The sequence below is a fragment of the Marmota monax genome, unplaced genomic scaffold (genome assembly GCF_021218885.2).
Source record: "Marmota monax isolate L192 unplaced genomic scaffold, Marmota_monax_Labrador192_F-V1.1 WCK01_AAM20220418_F8-fsc00121, whole genome shotgun sequence".
Classification (NCBI taxonomy): domain Eukaryota; kingdom Metazoa; phylum Chordata; class Mammalia; order Rodentia; family Sciuridae; genus Marmota; species Marmota monax.
This window is the reverse complement of record NW_026693351.1, coordinates 719,065-740,846: the sequence shown is the minus strand read 5'-3', so window position 1 is coordinate 740,846 and position 21,782 is coordinate 719,065. Positions and strand designations below refer to the sequence as shown.

Genomic DNA, 21,782 nt, shown 5'->3' with positions numbered 1-21,782 from the left:
CCTCCAGCAGGAGAGACAAATGCCATCCTCCCTGCCCGAGGTGAGGTCAATGACAAGGTATCCAGATTGATCCAGAGGCTGCCCAGGGCCACAAGTCCTCTCTCTGCCCACAGTCCTCAGGAGCCAGACCTGTCGCTGCAGGGTCCCCTGAGGGCAGACAGCATGGCCTCTTCCATAAGTTTCTGGGACTGGTGTGTTCCACGAGTCCCTGCCAAGGGCTTAGTCAGTACCAGATTCTTGGGAAGATGCTACACAGGATGACACACAGCCCTGGCTTCAGGGGCCACCAGGTACTTGGAAACAGCCTCAACAGACCTGTCTTTCTCTCTAATGAGTCCCTGATTCTTGGATTTTTCAACTCCAGGAAATGGAATTTTTTCAGCAGGTTCCAGTTTCACCTGGATGTGAAGAGGGGCCTATGGGGCCTGCATGCGGGCAGGTGACTCAAGGCAATTCCTCCCCACAAGGTAGCTCCACCCTCTCTCTATAGGGCCCTGCTGGAGTCACCAGGGCCAAACAGGCAGATTAGATGTGCAGGGGACAGGGCTGCAGGCCTGCATGGACAAGGGCCATCCTCATGCCTAGATAATGACACAGGCCTTACAGCATCCCTCACCTCCCTGAGGGCATGTGGGACAAGCAGCTGGAATGCTGGCTCCCATGGCCAGGAAATAATCAGTGCAGACTTTAGATGAGAAACAGTGACAGGTGAGTGCACGGGATGAAGCAAGAAGGGGAGAGATAGGAAATAGCCTCTGAAAATGTTTTTCTAAGACATACCTTTTTTTTTCCCCCTCCAGGGCTGGGGATGGAACCCAGGACCATTTAACTACTGTGCCACATCCCCAGTCCTACACCACCACCCCCACCCTCTTCTTCTTCTTTTTTTTTTGAGAAAGGGCCTTACTAAGTTGCTGAGGCTGGTTTAAACTTGTGATCCTCCTGCCTCATCCTACCAAGCCACTAGGATTACAGGCGTGCACCACCAAGCATGGCTCCAGTCCTCTTTTTCTAAGGGAAAGCCACTGCAGAGGGAAAAATGGCCAGGCCCCCAAGAAAGGAGCTGCCTGCCTTCATGGGCAACTACAAAGTGCTTGAGAGGAAATATGCAAATCCAATTCATCTTATAGTCAAGTATGGACATCCAGAGATCCCAAAGCTTCTGAAGAAAGCTGAGCAGGTGCCACAGGTGAGAAGAGGTCCCTGCAGAAAAGGGACAGGGGCAGACCCATGGCCCAAACAGACGTGCCGTGTGCATGCCCACTCAGGGTCCAGGTAGAAGCCCTGGGGCACCCGCTCCCTCCACTCGTGGCCGGGCCTGAGAGCACGCGGGTCGACCTTGTGGTGTTGCTGCAGGCAGACGTGACCCATGGCCAGGTAAAGACGGTGAGGCGGTCCTACCTTGAACACTTTGATCTGGCAGCTGGCCGAGTGTAAGTGCTCCGAGTACTCTCCATTCTCACTCTGCTTAAATGTGTCGATCTGCACCCGGAAAGGCACACCCTTCTCACCCCCATGCTTCCTCTGGGTGAATTCTGTGCTGATACAATGTACCTGGGAGGGGAAGGCCAGGCAGGGAGTCAGGTGGGGGCGCAGACTCCCGGGGGTCTCTCCCTCAGGGAGGTTTCCATCCCTGCCTCCGAGAGCACGCCTGCCTCGACCTTCTGGCTTTCCCAACTCCACGTCCACCCCATCAGGCCAACAGCTCCCCCATTTTCTACCTGCAGGATAGGCCCTCCCCCACCTCTGTCCCTGGACCTCAGGGGCCCTCGTGATCAACTAAATGCTTGTCACTACTCCAAGCCACTGACCTCAATGGATCCACCCTCTCTCTTCACCCAAGGACCCTCCCTTGGCAAACCCTAGGATCTCAGGACAGATCCAGCACAGCCTTCTCTGACCCCTCTCTAACATCCTGGTGCCCGGGACCAGGCTCAAAGCATAACCAGGACTGTATTTCCAGTAAGTATCTGCTGCATAGAGAGCACTAGATACATATTTATGGTTAGAATGCTGTCGTAATGTTATGATAGTACAATGTTATTATAACATCATAATAGTTTTACATACAATAAGATTAATGTAATTATAAAAAAAGAAATGATCCCCTAGCTCTTCTTGAGTGAATCCCATGGAACAGACGTTGAGTCAATGGCTTTCTGATGTATAAAATGGGTGGGGGAAACGAAAAGGTTCAAAACTTGCTCAGAAATCCCAGAAGAGAGTAAGTGAGAGCCCAAGGGAGCCCAGAACTCTACCACAAGGCACCGGCCACACCCTCCCCCGCTGCCCTCAGGTCCTGTACAATACAATGTGGGACCCACACCAGGAGCAGATAATGAACTAACTCATTCAATAGCAGAAACCCTAGTGGAGAAAATACTTCCAATTATTTATGCTAGGAGATACTGGTTTTGAAAAAGCTCTTACAGTCATTCCATAAGCAGACCCCAAATAGAATTCTAGAACATTCCAAGTCCTGTCCCCAGCTACTTCTGGGACTCCGAGCAGCACTTTTGATTCTTCTCTCCTCAGTTCCCTTCAACAGAAAACCCTTCCAGATAGGCTGGTTGAGAAACTACAAGCTGGACCCCAAAGCTCTCCCACTCACCTGAATGAATGCAGAGGCTCTCTTGGCAGGGTCCCACAAAAACTCAACTGCATTCAGCTGGGTTGGGCTGGCCCTGGGGTCCAAGATACCAACAGACAGTGGAATATCTGCACACACACACACACATACACAAAAGTGCAACTGTCAGCCTCTCTTGAATGTTGGGGGAAAGATACTTTATCACAGTCTCAAATTCCTGCACCACAATTTGAAATGCCAAAAGTTCTGGAAGCCAGGTTTTGAATAACTCCTCCGAGGCACAGCCAGACCTGAATCAGCACAGAGCTCCTAGGAGTCTTTATCCTATTTTGTGTGAGTTGTCATTTTATTTTGCCATAAAAATATTGTGCTTGATCGCTTGATGGAAGCGTTCCCTAATGCTACAGATATACTACAGCCAACCATCACTCCAGCTTCTGAATTCCAAAAACCATCTGGCCTCCAGGAGGTAAAGGACTGGGATCCGTACCTGAGCCCCCCAAATTCCATTTCAATTGTCCATCTATCTCTACAGTGCTCACTCTTCTCCTTGATACTTATTCAAACTCCTTTATAGTTTTTGTATACAATAAAACTATCCTAATATAACTATTCTAATAGTTTCATATACAATAAGGTTAATGGAATTATAAAGAAGAAATGATCTCCTAACTTTTCTTGAGTGATTCCCACGAAACAGGCATTGGGAAAAATGGAAAAAATGGCCAGGCCTCTAAGAAGGGGGTTCCCTATCTTTCTGCAAAGCTTCATTGAAACTCCCCTACAGGAAGTCTTGAATTCCACAGGACTTAATAAATAAGGGACTGCCCTAAGGGCAGGAACCAATGGTGGGGTTACCTCTGCAATCTCCCACAGGGCAGGGCTACACCAAAACACCCTGCAGGCAGGGTCCAGATGGCGTCCACAAAGAAGCCCAATGTGGCCTGAGTGCCTGAGGCTGGGACTGGCTGGGGAGACTCACCAATGTCCAGGATGCGGTCCCCAGGCCGGCTCCACCGCCAGCCTTCCAGCTGCTGGTGCTCCGTGTACTGTAGCCGGCGGTCATGGAAAACCACGCGGATGATGCTCTAGGGGAGGCAGATGGGGAACAGCTGGATGGGGAGGCCAAGGGGAACCCAAGAGAAGCCCACATCTCCACCTTTCAAGGCCTCTCCTCTTGGGGTTTCCTTTCCCGATTCTCAGGTTCCACATACTATCCCCTCCTCTGATCCCCAATAATACTGACAATGATAAAGAAAATAATGACTATCTTTTTTTTTCAGGATAATAAACTGTTTTACATACACGTCTAATTTATAAACCCTTTCATGCAGGTGGGCAAACAAGCTCAGAATGATTTAATAAGTGGCAAAGCCGGGTTTGAATCCGATGTTTGACCCAGAGCCTGCTACATCAGCTACATCAGCCCAAGCCCCTCTGCCTCCTGCCGCCCTCCCCCCTCCCATGCTGCTGGCCTGGCTTTTCTATTCCCACTGGGACAATATGCTCCGGGAATGGAATGGAGGCTGCAGCTCACCAATGGGGCCCAAGTAGAAACCCACCTCTCCCTCCCGCTTTCCCTCCCTGCAAGCCCATGTGCTCAGACCCCAACCAACCCCTCCCCTGGAATGCAAGAGCCCCCAGAAGCTTACCTTGACATATTTAGTGTTCAGATCCTGAAAGTCTCCCAGCTTCCGGTTCTCCAGCAGCCGGATTTCATAAGACTGACCTGGAAGGGGGGATTAAGGTACATTTTCCATTTCTGAGTTGTTTCCAAATTAGGGGTTCACCCACCTAATGGCCCTCAGTGCTCACCCAGGCCTCAAGGGACTGAGGAGTTAAATAGAAAAAAAGTGCATGGCCATCTCAGCTCACTCTCTGGATTAATGACCCAGCCTGTCTGTCCAGCGTGGTTGGGCCTGGGACACTCCAAGAAATGTACCATGGGACCCTACAGGGACAGTACTCTGCAACTGCCCACAAAACAGAACCCAGGCAAATATAGTTAGCATGAAAATTACAAAGTATACCAGGCAGTGACGCAAGCCTGACATCCCAGCGACTAGGGAGGCTGAGGCAGGAGGGTCACTTAGCAAGACCCTGTCTCAAAATTAAAAATGAAATAAAAAGGACTGAGAATGTAGCTCCGTGGTTCAAACCCCAGTAACAAAGTAATAAAAATGAAAATTCCAGAACTTAACCATCTGTCCTCCACCCCCCCCCCCCCCGCAACACACACACACACACCCCTGGATGAAAACAAACCACAGCTACCTAAATCCACACTACTGAGTAAATAACTGACCACGCCATTCCTGAGCACAGGTTTAAAGGAACGACAAAGCCTGTTAAACATTTTCTCTAATGGTAGAATGAAAAGCATTTTCCAGAGTTCAAGGAATTTCATGTATTTGAAGGGTGTGGGGATCCTAGGCAGTATGACATAAAACCAGCACAAGCTGGTGAAAGAGTGCAAGTGGAAAAAACAGCCATCCTAATAACAACAAAGCTCAACAGATCTGCAAACAGCCTGAAGACCACCCCACACATCATTGAAAAAAACCCAGCTTGCATACATAGGATACAGTGCGTCCCTGTATCAGATGATGTCAATTTTCCCAAGTTAAATGTTAAACTACAATTCAGAAACACCTTAGCACTCATCACAACTTAATAAGATATACAAAAATAAATTATTTAACCATTGGGATTGGAATTTTTTTTTTTTTGAGTGTTGGTCCAATCTACAGCTACACCCATGCCAGGTAAGGACTCTACCAATGACCTGCACCACCCTCCCCAGCCCCTTTTTATTTCTAATATAATTATGGACTCATAAGAAGACATCCCTCAGTGGTGGCATCTAGTATAACTAAGGTACATTATCCAAACCAGGAAACTGACACTTGCACAATATAATTCCCCAAATTATAGACCTTGCCTGGATTTCCGTGGGATTTCTCTCTCATGTATGTGGATGTTAAAGATTTGTGACGTTTTATGCCAAGTAGAAACTAGCTATTTTTCTCAAAGTGCAGATCTTCCCCTCGCAACAAATACCCAAATAAGTTACCACGGAAATAAAAACTCCCATTTCTTTAGTTTGCTTTTCTTCTCTCTTTCTCAACCCAGGGGTGATCTCCCCCTGAGCTACACCCCCAGTCTATTATTTTTTATTTTGAGATTTTATTTGTGGAGGCTGGCCTAAAACTTGTGATCCTCCTGTCTCAATCTCCCAAGTCACTGGGATTATAGGCAGGCACCACCATGACCAAGTCAAGTCAGCTTCTTAAGGGAGAAAGGGAGGCTAATGGTTAAAGTATATAAATTTGGGAATGCAAACAACAAACTAGGAACAGCAAACCCAGGAGCTAACAGCTATTAAACATCTAAACAAAACAAAGCAAAAGCAAAGAAAAAAATTGATTAGAAAAATGCAAGAACTGGGGATGTAGTTCCGTAGTCGAGTGTTTGCCTAGAATACAGCAGGCATGCAGTTTGATCCTCACTACCATGAAAAGAGAGAGAGAGAGAGAGAGAGAGACAGACAGAGAGAGAGAAGAAATAGAGAGAGAGAGAGAGAGAGATGTATTAAGACTCCACACATGCTTCCAGTGGGTTGCATGGTGGTCCCCAACAAGCTATGTCATGTCCTACTACTCATGGAAAAGTGACCTTATATTTGGAAAACGACTTGGCAGATATAATTAAGGATTCTGGGATGAGATAATCCCGGATTATCCCGGTGAGCCCTAAATCCAACGACAAGTGTCTTTATGAGGGACACAGGAGGCGGCAGCCGTGTGACCTCAGAAGCACTGACTGGAGTGATGTGGCCACAAGTCCAGGAAAACCTGGACCCACATGACAAGCAGGAACCACCTGTTCTAGACCCTCCAGGAGCAGGTACCTGCGGATTTCCCACCTCCAATCTCCAAAACTACTGGAGAATATCCCCCAGCGATGTAAGTCAACACAGGTACTTTCTTTTGTGACAGCCTCTCTCAAAGTAGCTGGGGAAAGGACTTGGAATGTTCTAGAATTCTATTTGGGTCTGCTTATGGAATGAATATAAGAGCTTTTTCAAAACCATTGAGAGAGGCTTCGCAAAACCCAAAGTCATTCCTTCCCTTCCTCAGTGAACAACAGAATGGCAAAAAGAACAGAAAATTAAATCATTCATTCCAAATATCTGCTGAGCAACAATGACAAGCCAAGTACCCCGTGAATCCCAGGGACATGGAGGGGACCAGAGTGACCCAGGTGTGCATCATGGGGCTTCTGCACCTTGCCTCCACTGGACCTGGTGAGGTCTCGTGGCGGAGGCTGCCTGGCCTCCAAAAATAGCCCTTGTCAGTGTCACCTTATGACATGACCAGCCAGCACATCTGGGCACACGCCAAGCCCCAGCCCTGCTTAGGGGGCTGGGCTGGGTGCCTTCCACATCCCAGGCAACAGGAGCGAACCCCAGCCTCTGTCCTGCCCTCCTGCCTGCTCAGAAGACACTTGGGTCTGGCTAACTTTTTGGAAAAGGCAAATTTTTAAGATACATTTCCGGGCTCCTGAACCAGGAGTCCAACACTCCCTTTGGACATAAAAAAGAACATTACACACCCTAACTGGTTTTTCCAGTGTCCTCCGCCTTTCCTGATGAAGAATGTAGATGGCGCTGGCATGAGGCCCAAGGCCCAAGTGGTCATTAGGTGAGTTTACAGGTGCCCCAGGGGGCCAATTTGCACTGACGCTGGGCTCCCCAGGGCAATCTCAACTTAGGCAAGCAGGAGGCACCTCCTGTTTCAGGGAGAGTAGTTTCCAAGTCTGCACTAAGGGACAGCAACTCACAGTAACAGCCACCGGTCACAGCCACAGTGTGGGGCTTTAGACCAGGACCCCAGCCAAGCTTGCTCTCTCCATATCAGCAGCCTGATGTGGATGCTTCTCCCTCCTATCTCCCCTCCTCACCCTGTCATCTCACACAGGTACCCTCAAGGACCCCTCCCTAGCCACACTGCTCCTCCCGGCCTTGCTGGGCCTAAAGCTGGACATCCAGCCGCCCTGTCTGTGAATGTCACCAGGACAACACACGGGGAGCAGACACTTTCCCAACCGCTCCTGCAGCTCAGCACCACACCATCGAACAGTCACAGACTTCTGAAGAAGGAGGACAGGTGGGCCTCGTTGAGCTAGGGCACAGGGCACTTCCCTGCTTGGCCAGCGTCATTTCTGGGCATGAGTGGGAGCCATGCAGTGGGCTCTGGCAGGACCCAGGGTGCAGCTATTTGGCTCCCCGCTGAGCTATCTGGGCAATAGAATAGCAAGTGCTCAAGACATGCTTTGATATTCTTTGTAGCGCTCTTCTAGGCTAGAATGGCAGAGAGTTTGCAAAGACACACTCTTGTCCTCAAAGGGTGAAAATCTTTAGGGTGCAGCAAATTAGCCAGGAAAAGGCTAGTAGAAGGCAGAATTTGGAGATTTTTCCAAGAGACAAAAGAGCACCAACTGTAAGCAACACTTATCCAGACTGGAGAGGGGGAGCGCAAGACGAGGCTTAAGGGGAAGACTGTATGACTGTATGGGCAGGGAAGAGTGGGTGGGGTTTCTACATGTAAGAGAAAGAATAATGACAAAAAAAAAAATCCCAAGAAAGAAAGGTTCAACAAGGTGGGGAAGTGGGGAGGTGAGCATCTGAGAGTCAGCTAATAGGTTCAGTCACTGGGTGCAAAAGGCGGCATTCTACTGGGTCTACCAAATCTCCCCAAAGTCAATAACAGAAGTTAAGATTATGATCCCCATTGGCCTGGAGGAAGCAGAGGCCCAGAGGTTACCCAAATCAGGCAAGCTCACACAGCTAGCAAGCCGCAGAGCCAGCAGCAGAATCTGCTTCCAGCACCTACCACACTCTGCCAAAACTTCCCTTGGTGGATGTCCTTTCCTGGGCCCAGAACATTCCCAATTGTGCAAGGTTCTCTTTCAACTTCTCCCTTCTGGAAAGCACCTGCTTCTATTATGCACACCGATTAAGCCTTAACACTGTTTGTTTGTTTGTTTGTTTCGTACAGTTTTAAACAATGATTTGAGAGGGGAAATAAATCACTGCAGGAAATGAGAGTTCTAATTCACGTTTGAATTGCAGAATTGTGACCTGTAAAATCAACAAAGATTGGTCTTAGAATTGAACCAACAGAGCAGGGCATGGGGCATGGTGGTGCACGCCTATAATCCCAGCAACTCACTGAGGCAGGAGGATCTCAAGTTCAAGGCCAGCCTACATGTAACTCAACAGGCCCATTCCTGGGTTCAATCCACAGGACCGAAAAAAAAGAAAGAAAGAAAAAGGAAAAAAATTTTGAAAGAATCAAAACTGTATAGAGGCTTCAAAGGTCCCTTCTGGCTCTAAAATTCACGGAGTCTATTCATTGTGTTTCGCCTGAATTTCTTGATATTCATTTATCCTGACACTCTACCACACATGGAACCTTCCCCCCTTACCTCTGAGACTCAAGCCCTAATACAGGTGACCTTGTTTCTCTGAGAGGAACTTTAGAAGCCTCACTGATATGTAACCACGTTGTGCCACGCATTTCCTCATGCTCATTATAATACTCTCCACATTCTCTAAAGCCTGGTCTTCTGACACAAAGACAGACCCTTGGAAAACAATAGGGGGCCCACATTAGACTTAACACATATGGAAACTTGACTTATGTCAGTGAGAAAAAAGATGAGCCCTCTTTTTGCAATATTGTGGAATAGTTGGTCACCCATACAGAACCATGAATCCCTGCCTCACACCATACTCACCAATAAATCAATTCCAACTGATTGAAAGATCTGAATATAAAAATAAAACATTAACATTCCTAAAAAATATATGAGACTATGACTGTGGGTAGGAAAGGATTTCTTAAACTAAAAACAAATAGTTAATAAAGAGAACTCATGCTAAAATTCACATCTTCTGGAATAAAAGACAGCCATCTAGAAAAAGTTTCAGATCCACAGAAGACATTTGCAACCAACAAAACAAATACCCAAGAAAAAAAAATCCTACAAATCAGTAAGAAAAGTCTCAAAAACACACTGTTCAACAAAAAGGTCCAAAGTGGCATATATGAAACTATTTGTAAGTTGGAAGACATGCAAAATAGTATCATTCATTTCTATAGCTAGGACATAGAGCAAAAATTTCATAACATTTGGGAACTACCAACACCAAATTCTCATCATCAGTTTTGCTTCTGGGGAGAAAAGAAGGACAAAAGAAGAGAAAGGGTTAAAACCACAAACAAATTTAGCAAGACTGAAAAACCTAGGTCACCTCTCTCTGTATCCTAGTTGCCAGGCCCTTCCATCATAATGTTCCGCCTTGGGAGCAAGCCAACCATAGATTCAAACTTGTGAAATCAGGGCTGGGAATGTAGCTTGGTGGTGAATGCTTGTCTATCATGTATGAGACCTCGGTCCAATCCCCAGGACTGGAGGGGATGGGGGGGAAGGGGAGCAAACCCTCTGAAAACCAATTTTTGCCACCTTTTCTGGAAGCCCAAAGAAATGCCGCTGGCTGGCTGGGCACAAGAGGCACTTGTAGGTTCAAACAGGAACTACTTTATTGCCCACGCGCACCCCCCCCCCAACTCTCTCAGCCCTCTACCAGGTCCCACGAGAACTCAACAGGAACTCCATGAGAACTCAACGGGAACTCAAAAGTAGGTGGTGGGGGGCGCCCTATTGCTGGACAATAGGGGTCTATATACAACTGAACACAGCCTGTTTCAATCCAGCATCATCCAGTCACAGCAATTATACACAGCTTAATGTAATTATCATCATCTTAATGGCTCCTTCTGGCAAAACTGCATCTTTTTGTACTTTTTCTGTGCTACTTAAAACCCGTGTAAGTTTGATCTCCAAAATCTAGGGGGAATAAAACTCAGTATTATTCTCAGTATTATTCTACAGAATGGGGGGCACACACCTGCAATCCAAGACTTAGGAGGCTGAGGCAGGAGGATTGCACGTTCAAGGCCAACCTCAGCAATTTAACATGGCAAACTGAGTTAGACCCCATTTCAAAAATACAAACAGAAAAAGGGGAGGGGTTACAGCTCAGTGGTAAAGCATCCCTGAGTTCAATCCCCAGGACCAAAAAAAAAAAAAGAGTAGTAAGAAGCTCTTTGAACTTTTTACAATTCATCTGATGCTTTAAGGACAACCCAACCGGAGCATGTCTTTCTCTGAATGAACCTAAGTTCAACTCAGTTCAATTTGGTTTTAACAAAATACAACTCCCTGGTCTTCAATGTGAGTTATTAGGCTGATTTAGTTTATCTATCTGTCCATCTGCACACACATACACACACACATATACACCCATACATACATATATACATACACATAATACACAATATGTGTCGCTCGTTTGTAAAAATGTAAAAGTGCAGAGTAACTAAAATTCTACCAAGTAATCAGTAGCATCATTATCATGAAAGACAAATAGAAAGGGTTTTTTTCCAACCTTTTAAATGAAATCTTATAGAATCTGTGGAGTCTGGGGAATGTTTTAGTTTATGGTAGTACCAATGTTTTGGTTTATGGTAGTATAAGATGGCATTTGCAGGGTTTATAATGCCTAGGTGACTTTTTGTAAAATATTTTAAGAAAATTCTCAGAATTATGCTACTATTTGGAATAGAATTGGTGCTTACGTGGGTACAGTTTAAAAAAGAAAAAGATAAACCGTTGTTGAGCACATGGATGCTTTTTCTCTTCAATCTGTTAAGTCAAGGGCTGGGCTGAGTCTCTGGTAGGACTCTTACCTGACATGTGTGAGGCCCTGGGTTTACTTCCCAGCACCAAAAACAATACAACAAAAATCTGAAATTAATATCTCTCTCTCTCACACACACACACACACACACACACACACACAAATACTTGGATCCATTGCTATTCTGTGTTGAACTACAGTTAAGAGTTTCCTTACTCTCCAGCCCCACCATATAGGGAAGTTCCCAGGGCTACCTAGTGGCTGCACCCTCTTCTCACTCCATTTGGCCCAGCTGCAGGTGAGCGCAGGGCTAACAGTCACACAGCCATCCACATACCATCCCACTGCAAAGGCTGGGGCTGGGGCTGGGGCTGGGGCTCTGTGGTAGAGCGCTCACCTAGCACATGTAAAGCGCAACATAAATAGTGAAAAATGTAGATAAGCAGCTGCCAATGTGCTCGTGAGTTCTCTGTTGGGACCCTGGTTCAGCAGCCGGGTTTGAGCCTGGCTCACCTCCAACCCCACAGGTACGGTGTGGCCTGGGACAGGCTGTAGTTGGAGCCTCCCTTTCTACTTGTCCAATATGTGGACAATATTAGTACTAAATGCACAGGATGCCCACAGAGTGGAGGTGCAACCAGGGGGAACTGGTGCTCCCCAGGTCTTCAGAGGGTCTTAGAGTGGACAGAAAGGGGACAGAAAACCGGCAGGGCTAGGGACACCATTGGAAAAAGTTTCAAGGCAGTTCTCTCCAAAGACCAGGCCCAACCCTTTACTTTCAAACTGTTCAAGTCCTTAGAAAAGCCACAGAGGAAGGAGCCCCAGGTCACTCTGTGATGTAAACCAGCCCAAGGCAGGTGGCTGTCAGTCCCACCCAGGGAGTCAAGGTGACCTGGGAGTGGGCGGAGCTGGGGCAGAGCAGTCATAGGCTCCGCCCACCACCCCACCTCCTCTCTCAGTGAGGGGTGAGCCAGGGGAGCCCTTCGGGGTTCAGTCTGGGCACCCCAGACAGGGAGAGGTGGGGGCTCCTCAGCTGGATTTAGGATCAGTCTGAGGCCACTCCCCATCACACCCATGGAGGATGACTTGGAACGTGCCCAAAGGGACAGGTGACACAGAACTTCCTCCGCCCTAACCTTAGGGTGGTGTCCACACTCTGGGCCCTTGCCCTTCCTGCTGCCCATTCGGAGTGGCAGGTTTGGGGTCAGGGGTGAGGAGCCGAAATAAAACACACTAGTCCTGAACACTCAACAAACCTCACCCTTAAGCAATCCATAATATTCCTGACTTCCAGCCCAGGGTCAGCCACGTTTTCCTGTCAAGGGATTGGTAGGGAATATTTTTGGCTTTGGGGGCCTTGGATCTCTGTCCCAGCTATTCTACCATCGCAACAGGGAAGTAGTCATATAGACCACAGAGGGACAGGGACAGGGGCAGCTGAGTTCCCACGAAACTATATCTGGGCATTAAAGCGTGAATTTACATATACCCTTTACCCTTCCCTTGCACTTCTTCACTCGCGTGTGTGTGTGTGTGTGTGTGTGTGTGTGAGAGAGAGAGAGAGAGAGAGAGAGAGAGAGAGAGAGAGAGAGAGAGAGAAAGAGAGACAGACAGACAGACACTGGGGATAGGAACCAGGGGCACTTCACCACTGAGCCACAACCCATCCCTGTTTTCTTATTTCTGATTTTGGCACCTGGTCTTGCTAAATTGCCCAGGCTGGCCTTGAACTGGCGACCCTCCTGCCTCAACCTCCCGTGTCACTGAGATTACTGGCTGGCCTACTGGCTGGCCGTGAGCACCACACCCAGAGGCCCACACCCAGCTTTCCTGCTTCTTTGAGTGCTTTGTCACTTTGATGGATTCTCCCTGCTGGTCCTTCTTCAATAGTGATGGAGCCACAGATGCTCAACTAGTCTGAAGGCTGAGGTCAGCCCCCTAGTCACCAGGTCCCCAGGACAGGTCCCCCTCCTTGTTCCTAGTTTGAGATTTAAAATGAACTCGAAGTAAGAATTAAAAAGAAATTTAAATTAAGTTACAAATACCAGAACCATCAGGTGACAGGTTTTACTTAATGGTGGCCGAATCTCATGATAAACCCCTTAAAGCAAGGAGAGCTAGAGCCAGTCAGCCAAACCAAGAAGAGCATGAAGTCTCACTCCCCCTCACTAATGAGAAAGAAGGGCCAAGAGAAAATAGGACCCGGGTCACCTGTAAGACTGGGGGGGAAATACACATACAAATAAAATGACTTATTAACATCCCACAAGGACAAATACACGGGGAAATGGACCCTGGCCTCACACGTGCTGGAGTGGGGAGATCATAGGTCATAAGTCTGTGTCTACTGGGCGTTTTGACAATATTCATCAATATTAACAATGCACACAGCCTAGGAGCCAAGACTCTCGTCTGTAGAAACTGCCAGCCCACGAGCTTAACTTCTTAACTTTTTTGTGTTTAAGTATTTGCACAAGGCCATTGATGCACAAGAACTGTGAAAGCTAAACACTGGAAAGAAACTAAGTTTCTCAATCGTGTTGCTATGCAATTATGGAATACTACGCAGCCATTCATTATAGAGAATAGAGGCACAATACCTTCACCTGGTGGTCCAAGTTGGCATTGTGTGCCTGTCCTAAGGTGGGGCCCCAGGAAGGGCAATGCCATTACCAGCCATCCCTGTTCAAGGGGCATAGCCTGAATCTAAGCACGAGGAAATGGCAGGTAAACCCGAGTGGAACCAGTCCACAGTCACCTGGCCTGGGCTCATCTTGGGAAACGTCAGTCATATAGAAGACAGAAAAGGTGAGATGGCCCCAGTACAGCAGCTGAAGGAGGGACAACCCAATATGACACCTCATCCTGGACTGATCTTGAACCCTGGCCAATACCTGCTGTAGAGAACATTATAAGTAACTGGGGTGTAGCTCCGTGGTAATTTAATTTTAATAGGGTTATATGATAGGTAATGATATAACATCGATGTTAAATTTCCTGAATTTCATAATGGAATTGTGGTTATATAAAAAATGTCCCTGATCTTAGGAACTACATGCTAAGTAGTGTTTAGGATAAAAGATCATGTTGTCTACTCACAAATGATTCAGGAAGAAAAAAAAGAGATAATAAAAAAAAAAACATCACTGTACATTGATATATCTGCAGTTATTCCTACCTACACACAGAGGTAGAGAGATAAATATCTATATATCTACAGATGCATATGTACAGATATGCATAGCTTTATTTAAATCTATACATATTTATATTATATGTAAGTGTGTGTACATATGTATATATATGTATTATATATGTAATTCAAGTGAACGTAACAAACTATTAAGAAGTGGGTCAATCTGGTGAAAGATAAACAGAAGTTCACCACACCAACCTCTCTATTCTTCCATAGTTCAAGATTTAAAATGAACTCAAAGTAAAAATTAAAAAGAAATTTAAATTAAGTTACAAATAAAGCCGGGCGCAGTGGCACACACCTATAATCCCAGCTGCTCTGGAGACTGATGCAGGAAGATCCCAAGTTCAAAGCCAGCCTCAGTAACTAGCAAGGCACTAAGCAACATAGTGAGACCTGTCTCTAAATAAAATATAAAAAAGGGCTGGGAATGTGGCTCAATAGTTAAGTGCCCTTGGGTTCAATCCCTGATTTAAAAAAAAAAATTACAAATAAAGATTAGGAAGACGTATCTCTATTACAGACATGAAAAGCCATCTACCACACACACACACACACACACACACACACACACACGGGAAAGCAAGTTGCGTGGGGCTAGGATTGTGGCTCAGCGGTAGAGTATTTGCCTAGCACATGTGAGGCCTTGGGTTTGATCCTCAGCACCATATAAAAATAAATAAAATAAAGGTATTGTGTCCAACTACAACTAAAAAATAAGTATTAAACACACACACACACACACACACACACACGGAGCGTGATTGCTCTTTTGTTAGACACAGGGTGGAGTGCTCGCCTAGAATGCGTAAGGTCCTGGATTCAATCCCCTGCACTGCAAAACTGAATAAATAAACAAAATAGATTAGTAAGTTATGCCCACACCCCTGGATTTGTGAGTCTAACATGCATCTAAAGTGAGGGGAAGGACCTTTCCCTTTTCAATTATGCACAATTAAGCGTTGGCTTTAAACATAAAAAATTGGAATATGTTACTTGTGAATTTGAAAAATACATAGGATAGAGAAAAGAGGCGAATGCCTTCAATTATTTCGAGCCCATAATAGATGCTCATAACAGCAGTGGCTGGGATTTATTCTTCAAAGGGCAGATAGGGAAGTCAGTCCAAGTCCTAGGACACCAAACAAATGTAATCCATGCCAGACAGATGGAGGGACAGGCCCAGGGTCTCACTGGGAGACCATCCTGAGGGACCCACAGTAAAATATGAGTATGCTCATTTTAGGGATGAGGAAGGAAAGGCCCATAGAGGGTAATGATGTACCCAAGGTCACACTGTAACTTAGTGCAAAGACTCAGTGCAAAGACTCGGTGGCTGGCTGTTGGACTGGCCCAGGATAGGAGGGGAAAAGGGTTGGGATCTGGTAAGACTCACTGGGGTTGAGTCCAGGACCCTGAAGGACCAGGCAAGTTCTTCCATTTCTCTGCATCTCACTCTACATCTGCAAAATGTTCTTTGCAGAACTACTTTGAGGACTAAATGAGATCGTGCAGTTCCAACCTGGCATGTGACAGCACTCAGCCAGTGTCAGTCACCATTACCACATCCAAACAACAAGGTCAGGAATGCACTCTCCTTACCAGGCCCCACCCAGGGGCTAGTCACTGTGCTGTGCTGCACAAATAAAATCTCCTCCAGACCTCACAAAACCCCACTTGGAGTGACCTGGCTGCCCAAGGTCACCAAGCCAGCAGGCAGCCAGGCTGAGATGCACCCCCAGGCAGGGACTCCACCAGCCACAGCTATCTTCCAGAGGTCAGCTGCAACCCCAGTGCTGCTGCAGCAGCCACCCCAGCCCCCCTCCCCTTGAGGTGAGCCCACCAGGTGCCCCAGCAGAGCAGGGTGGACAAGCCAGAGTGGTTCTGCCCTCTGGGGAGAACCTGAACAGGGGGGCCTCCTGCCTGGATCACGGTGTTCCCAAGAACAGGAGGCAATTGCCAGGCCAGCCAAGATTTACAGGTTGTTTACTCTCCAACAGTTGCTGCTTTGGGTAATTAATGCCACATAAAACATAATAGAGGCCATCATTACCCAGAGAAAGGAGGGCAGGACGCCAACAGTCCTGGAAGAATGGCAGACACACAAAGCACCACACTGCATCCATTGTGCCTGGAATGTGGAGTGTGTGTTGTCACTTGCATATGCGGGACACTGTGAAGGTGCCCGAGCACGTGACACAGAGCACCTACAGTCAAGGAGACAGCAGGCCGCGGGGAATGGGTCTGCCATCAACAGATCCTGAACCATGCCCTGTGTGACCTTGGACAGGGCACTCAAGCTTCTCAGCTGCTCGGGAACATCAGGGGCCAGGTATGGTCTGGCACACAGTGGAGCCAGATAGAGAGAATGTGCCCAAAAAAGACAAAGAAAAAGGGAAGGGAAGAAGGGAGGCAGGAAGGAAGGTAGAAAAAGAAATAGAGAAAAAGGAAGAAAGACCTCAAACCATCTAGCTCTGTCTGGCGCTGGGACACGCGCCTCTAACCCAGCTCCTCAGGAGGCTGAGGCAGGAGGATCATCAGTTTAAGTTCATCCTGGACCACTCAGCAAGACCCTGTCTCAAAATAAAATATAAAAAGGGCTGGGGATGCAGCTCAGGGATAGAGATCCCTGGTTTCCATCCCTGGTACCAGGGGTGGGAGGGAATTCTCTTAAAATACAAAGGTTAGGGCTGGGGATATAGCTCAGTTGGTAAAGTGCTTGCTTTGCATGCACAAGGCCCTGGGTTTGATTCCCAGTAACACACACACACACACACGGGCATTAAAACATATGAAAAGTACTAAATTTCATTTATAATCAATACTATGAATTAAATAAAAATAATTTAGGGGCTGGGGTCATGGCTCAGTGGTAGAGCGCTCGCCTAGCACGCACAAGGCACTGGGTTCGATCCTCAGCACCACATAAATGTAAATAAAGATATTGTGTCCACCTAAAACTTTAAAAATAAATGTTTTTAAATTAATAAATAAATAAGAATAATTTAAAATAAAATACGACTATTTTCTTTTTTAAAAACATATGATAGTAGAATGTGTTTTGATGTATTATACACACATGGAGTACATCTGCCCTTTCTTCTGGTTGGACATGACGTGGAATTGCACTGGTCTTATATATTCATGTATTCACATAGGAAAGTAATGGCCGATTAATTCTACTAACTTTCCTGCTCCCTGTTCCCCCTTCCTTCCCTTCATTCCCCTTTGTCTAATCCAAAGAGCACTATCACTCTCTGTGCATATTAATAAGAAAAGAGTTATCAGCTGGGTAATAGAGTCCAGGTAAAGGTGTGGAGACCTCTGCCCCGCAGCTGGGGTATAAGGAAGAACCGACTCTGTGGAGGGTGATCTGATGACGTGAATATTAAATGCACGTATCCCTCCATTTGTGTATTGAGGAAAGAGCAGACCTGAGTCTTCACTTGAGAATTCCTGAAAATATACATGAGCAATGAATAACTCCAGCAGCCTCCGAGGAGAGGAAGTGGGTGCCTGGGCAGAGGCAGGAGGGAGAGACTCCATAAACCCTTTTGTGCCACTTGACTTTTGAACCAAGTAAATACGTTAACTTGCCTAAAAAATAGACGAAGAAACCATGAAGGAACTACCTTGTAAGTTAAGTAGGGCAAAGGACAGTAGAGGGTAGAAAAACAAATCTCTAGGATAAGGTCAGAACTGTGAGTGACAGGCCCCTTTCCTCCCAGACCCGCAGACACCGCAGGCTGTGACCCACTGGGGAGGAGGACCCTGTGCTGGGCCCAGGGCAGACCCCAGTCTTCCTCCTGCTGAGGACTCCTGAGGTGGGGACCAGACCTCCAGGCACTGAGCTTCTACCTGCTCACATTATCCTGCCTGGGTGGCCCCACTTCCTGTTTTGGCCCCTGGTGACAGGAGGATCTTTGGGGGACAGTCACTGAGGAGACAAATGGGGACTGTCAGTTCTCCCCCAAGGCACCAAAGCTGGCCCAGAAGCACTGGCACCTCCCAGGGAACTGCTCCCCGAGTCCAGCCTCAGGCTGCAGAGAGGAGAAGGGACAGGCAGGTACAAGATCACTCCTTCAGGCCCAGCTCTGTGCCCCACAGGGTCCAGGTAAATATGTGGCCAAGTCAGGCCCACAGTTCTCTCCCTAGGACAGGGGGACCTGAGCACAAGTCTCGCTGGATGGCTGAGGACTCATGTTCTCAGTGTCCTTTGGTGGCCTTGGTGTCTGTCCTGTGGCCACAGAAGCAAGGAAGCTGGTGACAGAGGGAGCATATGACACACATCCCCAGAGGGGCACAGGGAAGACAGACAGAAGCCTATGGACCTGAGTTCTACTTGGCTTCTGACGCCCAGTTACCACCCTGCTCTAGGGTCTCCCATTTGCAAGGTGCCAACAGGTGGCTAAAGGTAGCCAAGATAAGGGGCCTCCAGCACCCTAGGCTGGATCCATCAAGAAGCTGGACAATAGGCCTGGTGTACTAATGCACCCCTAGTCCAAGCTACTCAGAAGACTGAGGCAGGAGGATCACAAGTTCAAGGCCAGCAAGAGTCAAAAAACAAAAAAGGAAGTATGGTGGGGGAGGCTGGGAATGTTAATGTTGCACAGTAGTTTTGGCCCTGAGTTCAATCCCCAGCCCAGGAGAGAGAGAGACAGAGAGACAGAGACAGAGAGATACAGCAATAAGTAACCAGAGCTGGATATGGAGAAATTGGAACCCTCCTCTATTGCTGGTGCAAATGTAAAATCGCACAATGGCCTTGGAAAACAGATTGACAGGCCATCAAAAGGTCAGACACAGTTACCACTTGGTCCAGCAATCTCACTCCTCCCTATCGACCCAAAGAAAACAAAAACATAGCTCCTCCCGAAGCTTCCAGCAGCATTCTTCATATTAGCCCCAAACTGGGAACATCCCAACAGTCCATCAACTAAAGAATGACTTTTGAAAATGTGGTCCATGCATACAAGGGAGTATTTTTCAGCAACGATAAGGAATGATATTCTGATAGGTGCCCAACATGGATGACCCCGAAACATGCTGAAAGAAGCCAGTCACAACACACCACCATTTGCATGACAAGAAATGCCCAGAATAGGCAAACTTATGAATATAGAAAGTAGATTACTTATTGCCAAGGGCTGGGGTGAGGGAGGCAGACAATGGAAAGTGACTACTAAGGAGTGTCCTTTCTTTTAGGAAAGATAAAAATGTTCTAAAATTGGTCGCAGATGATTTAGTATATTTAGTTGAAATATACTAAAAAACATTGAATCTCATTCTTCAAACAGGTTGGATTGTGTGGTATGTGAACTGTGTTCCAATAAAGCTGTTTTTTTAAAAAAAATGTTTCAGAAAGAGAGAGACCAGATGAAGTACCCATCGATGTTCTGGAACAAGTCACACAGTCCCTCTGGACCTCAGTTCATGTAACCATAAAACGGAAAGGCTAGACCGACGCTTTTCTAATTTTAATTAGGCAGGTTCTGATTCCGTGATCCTGCTACAGGCCCAGGATTCTGCATTTCTAACAAGCTCCCAGGCCATGTTGATCCATGGACATTTGAAGTAGCAAGACAGTAAAGATGTTATCAAAGGCCCCTCCTGGCCCTCATCCTTTAGGAAAGGACGCCTGTCCTTCCTAGAGCATGTGTGGTCTCCCCTTCCCATTCAGGGTCCTCTAATCACCCAGATGAGAATTTCCAGACATGTCACAGGCTGAAGAACAGGAAGGTTAAGAATCCCCCAGTTACACCCAAGGTCAGACCTCCCGGCTGGACACAGAGGAGGCGCTCAGTCTGCAAAGCACAAGCCATGATGAGACAGGGATGAGATGGCCCTTAAGGGACACAAAGCATATTCCCACCTAAGACTTGGTGAGAGGCAAAGTAGAAGCAGGTCAGCTGTCCATCTCCAGGCTGCACAAGGAAGACTCTTCCAAGGAAACCTCTTAAAGGGACAGAGTCCTGAGAAAGTAAGGTCTGAACATCATTTTCTAAGTACCACAAAGAAGCACCTGTAGCCTCCATAGGTTCTTTAGCTGTCCAGCCCAGGGCCTGGTTGAGAGCCCTGGAATCCCACCAGGGCCTGGGGTCTCTAGCAGGTTGTATGACCCAGAGACACTGTAACTTTCCTCTGGACTTGCTTCCTTCTCTTAGGAAATGAAAGGATGGGGACAATCCTGGTAGCTACTCATGTTTACAACAAAGCCCCAAACACCTTCCTCATTCAGAGCAGAACTCTGCACACATTCTTCCAAATACTCATTCGAAGCCTAGCACAGCGGCGCCCGAAACTGACTCGGGAGCCCATTCCACAAAGAGCTAAGTGGGTCTTCCTACCCTAGAACTTCCTCCCCACTCCTTTCACCTCCAGACACCCATGAAATACAGCTGAAGTTGGCGTCAGATGGATGGTAACATTTACTAAGACACTTTGATGTACCTGGCTCTTAAATATGATGTGTCATATAAATCATAACCTTATTTGTACAGTGATCAGAGCAAAGCTTATTGAACGGCCACTCCTTCCCCCAGACCCACTGATGGCCCATCCTGATTGCCAGCACTTGCTTGGTGTAGGGGTAGAAGCCTCACAGGGTTCCAGGTAAGCAGCAGAAGTCACTTGGGACTATGAGACATTTGATGACTCTTCTCGTTGAGCACTGGGGTCTACCCTTCCAGAGCACCATCATTAAGCCATGAAATGAAACTTTAGAGGATTCGATTATCTGTTTTCCATCAAGGAGGTCTACGGGACCCCCCACAGAATAGATGTCCAGGGATCCTCTGATGGATCTTTATTAAGTGCTGCCAATCACCATCAGTAAAGCCAGAGGAATGGTTCCATGAGGGAGCTCTGGGACTTCCGTTCTGCTCCCTGACAGACTTTATAATCCACTTCAACTTGGGCAGGATATATTTTGGCTAGCTGTTTTTCCTTCAAAGTGTTCACAAAACATAGAGGGTTTTAATGTAATTTTTAAGAATACATCATTTCGGGCTGTGGATAGAGCTCAGTTGGTAGAGTGCTTGCCTTGCATGCACAAGGCACTGGGTTCAATCCCCAGCACCACACACACACACACACACACACACACACAAGAATACATCATTTCATGTCAGACATGGTAGCTCATGTCAGTAACGCCAGAGGCTGAGGCAAGAGCATTGCAAGTTAAAAGACAACTTGGGCAACTTAGCATTTGTCTCAAATAAAAAATT

At 47.0% G+C, this 21,782-nt stretch overlaps 1 protein-coding gene across 3 annotated transcripts in view; it reads right to left on the bottom strand.

The window, feature by feature from the left end:
* Tfcp2l1 (transcription factor CP2 like 1) overlaps positions 1-21,782 on the bottom strand; it is a 55,113-nt gene that overhangs the window by 18,419 nt on the left and 14,912 nt on the right. For all 3 annotated transcript variants that reach the window (XM_046456858.2, XM_046456859.2, XM_058583260.1), the window contains 4 exons: positions 4,243-4,319; positions 3,573-3,678; positions 2,612-2,718; positions 1,402-1,554 (listed from right to left, as the gene is read on the bottom strand). In XM_046456858.2, coding sequence (XP_046312814.1) covers positions 1,402-1,554; positions 2,612-2,718; positions 3,573-3,678; positions 4,243-4,319 — 443 coding nt within the window. The remainder of the gene's footprint in view (positions 1-1,401; positions 1,555-2,611; positions 2,719-3,572; positions 3,679-4,242; positions 4,320-21,782) is intronic.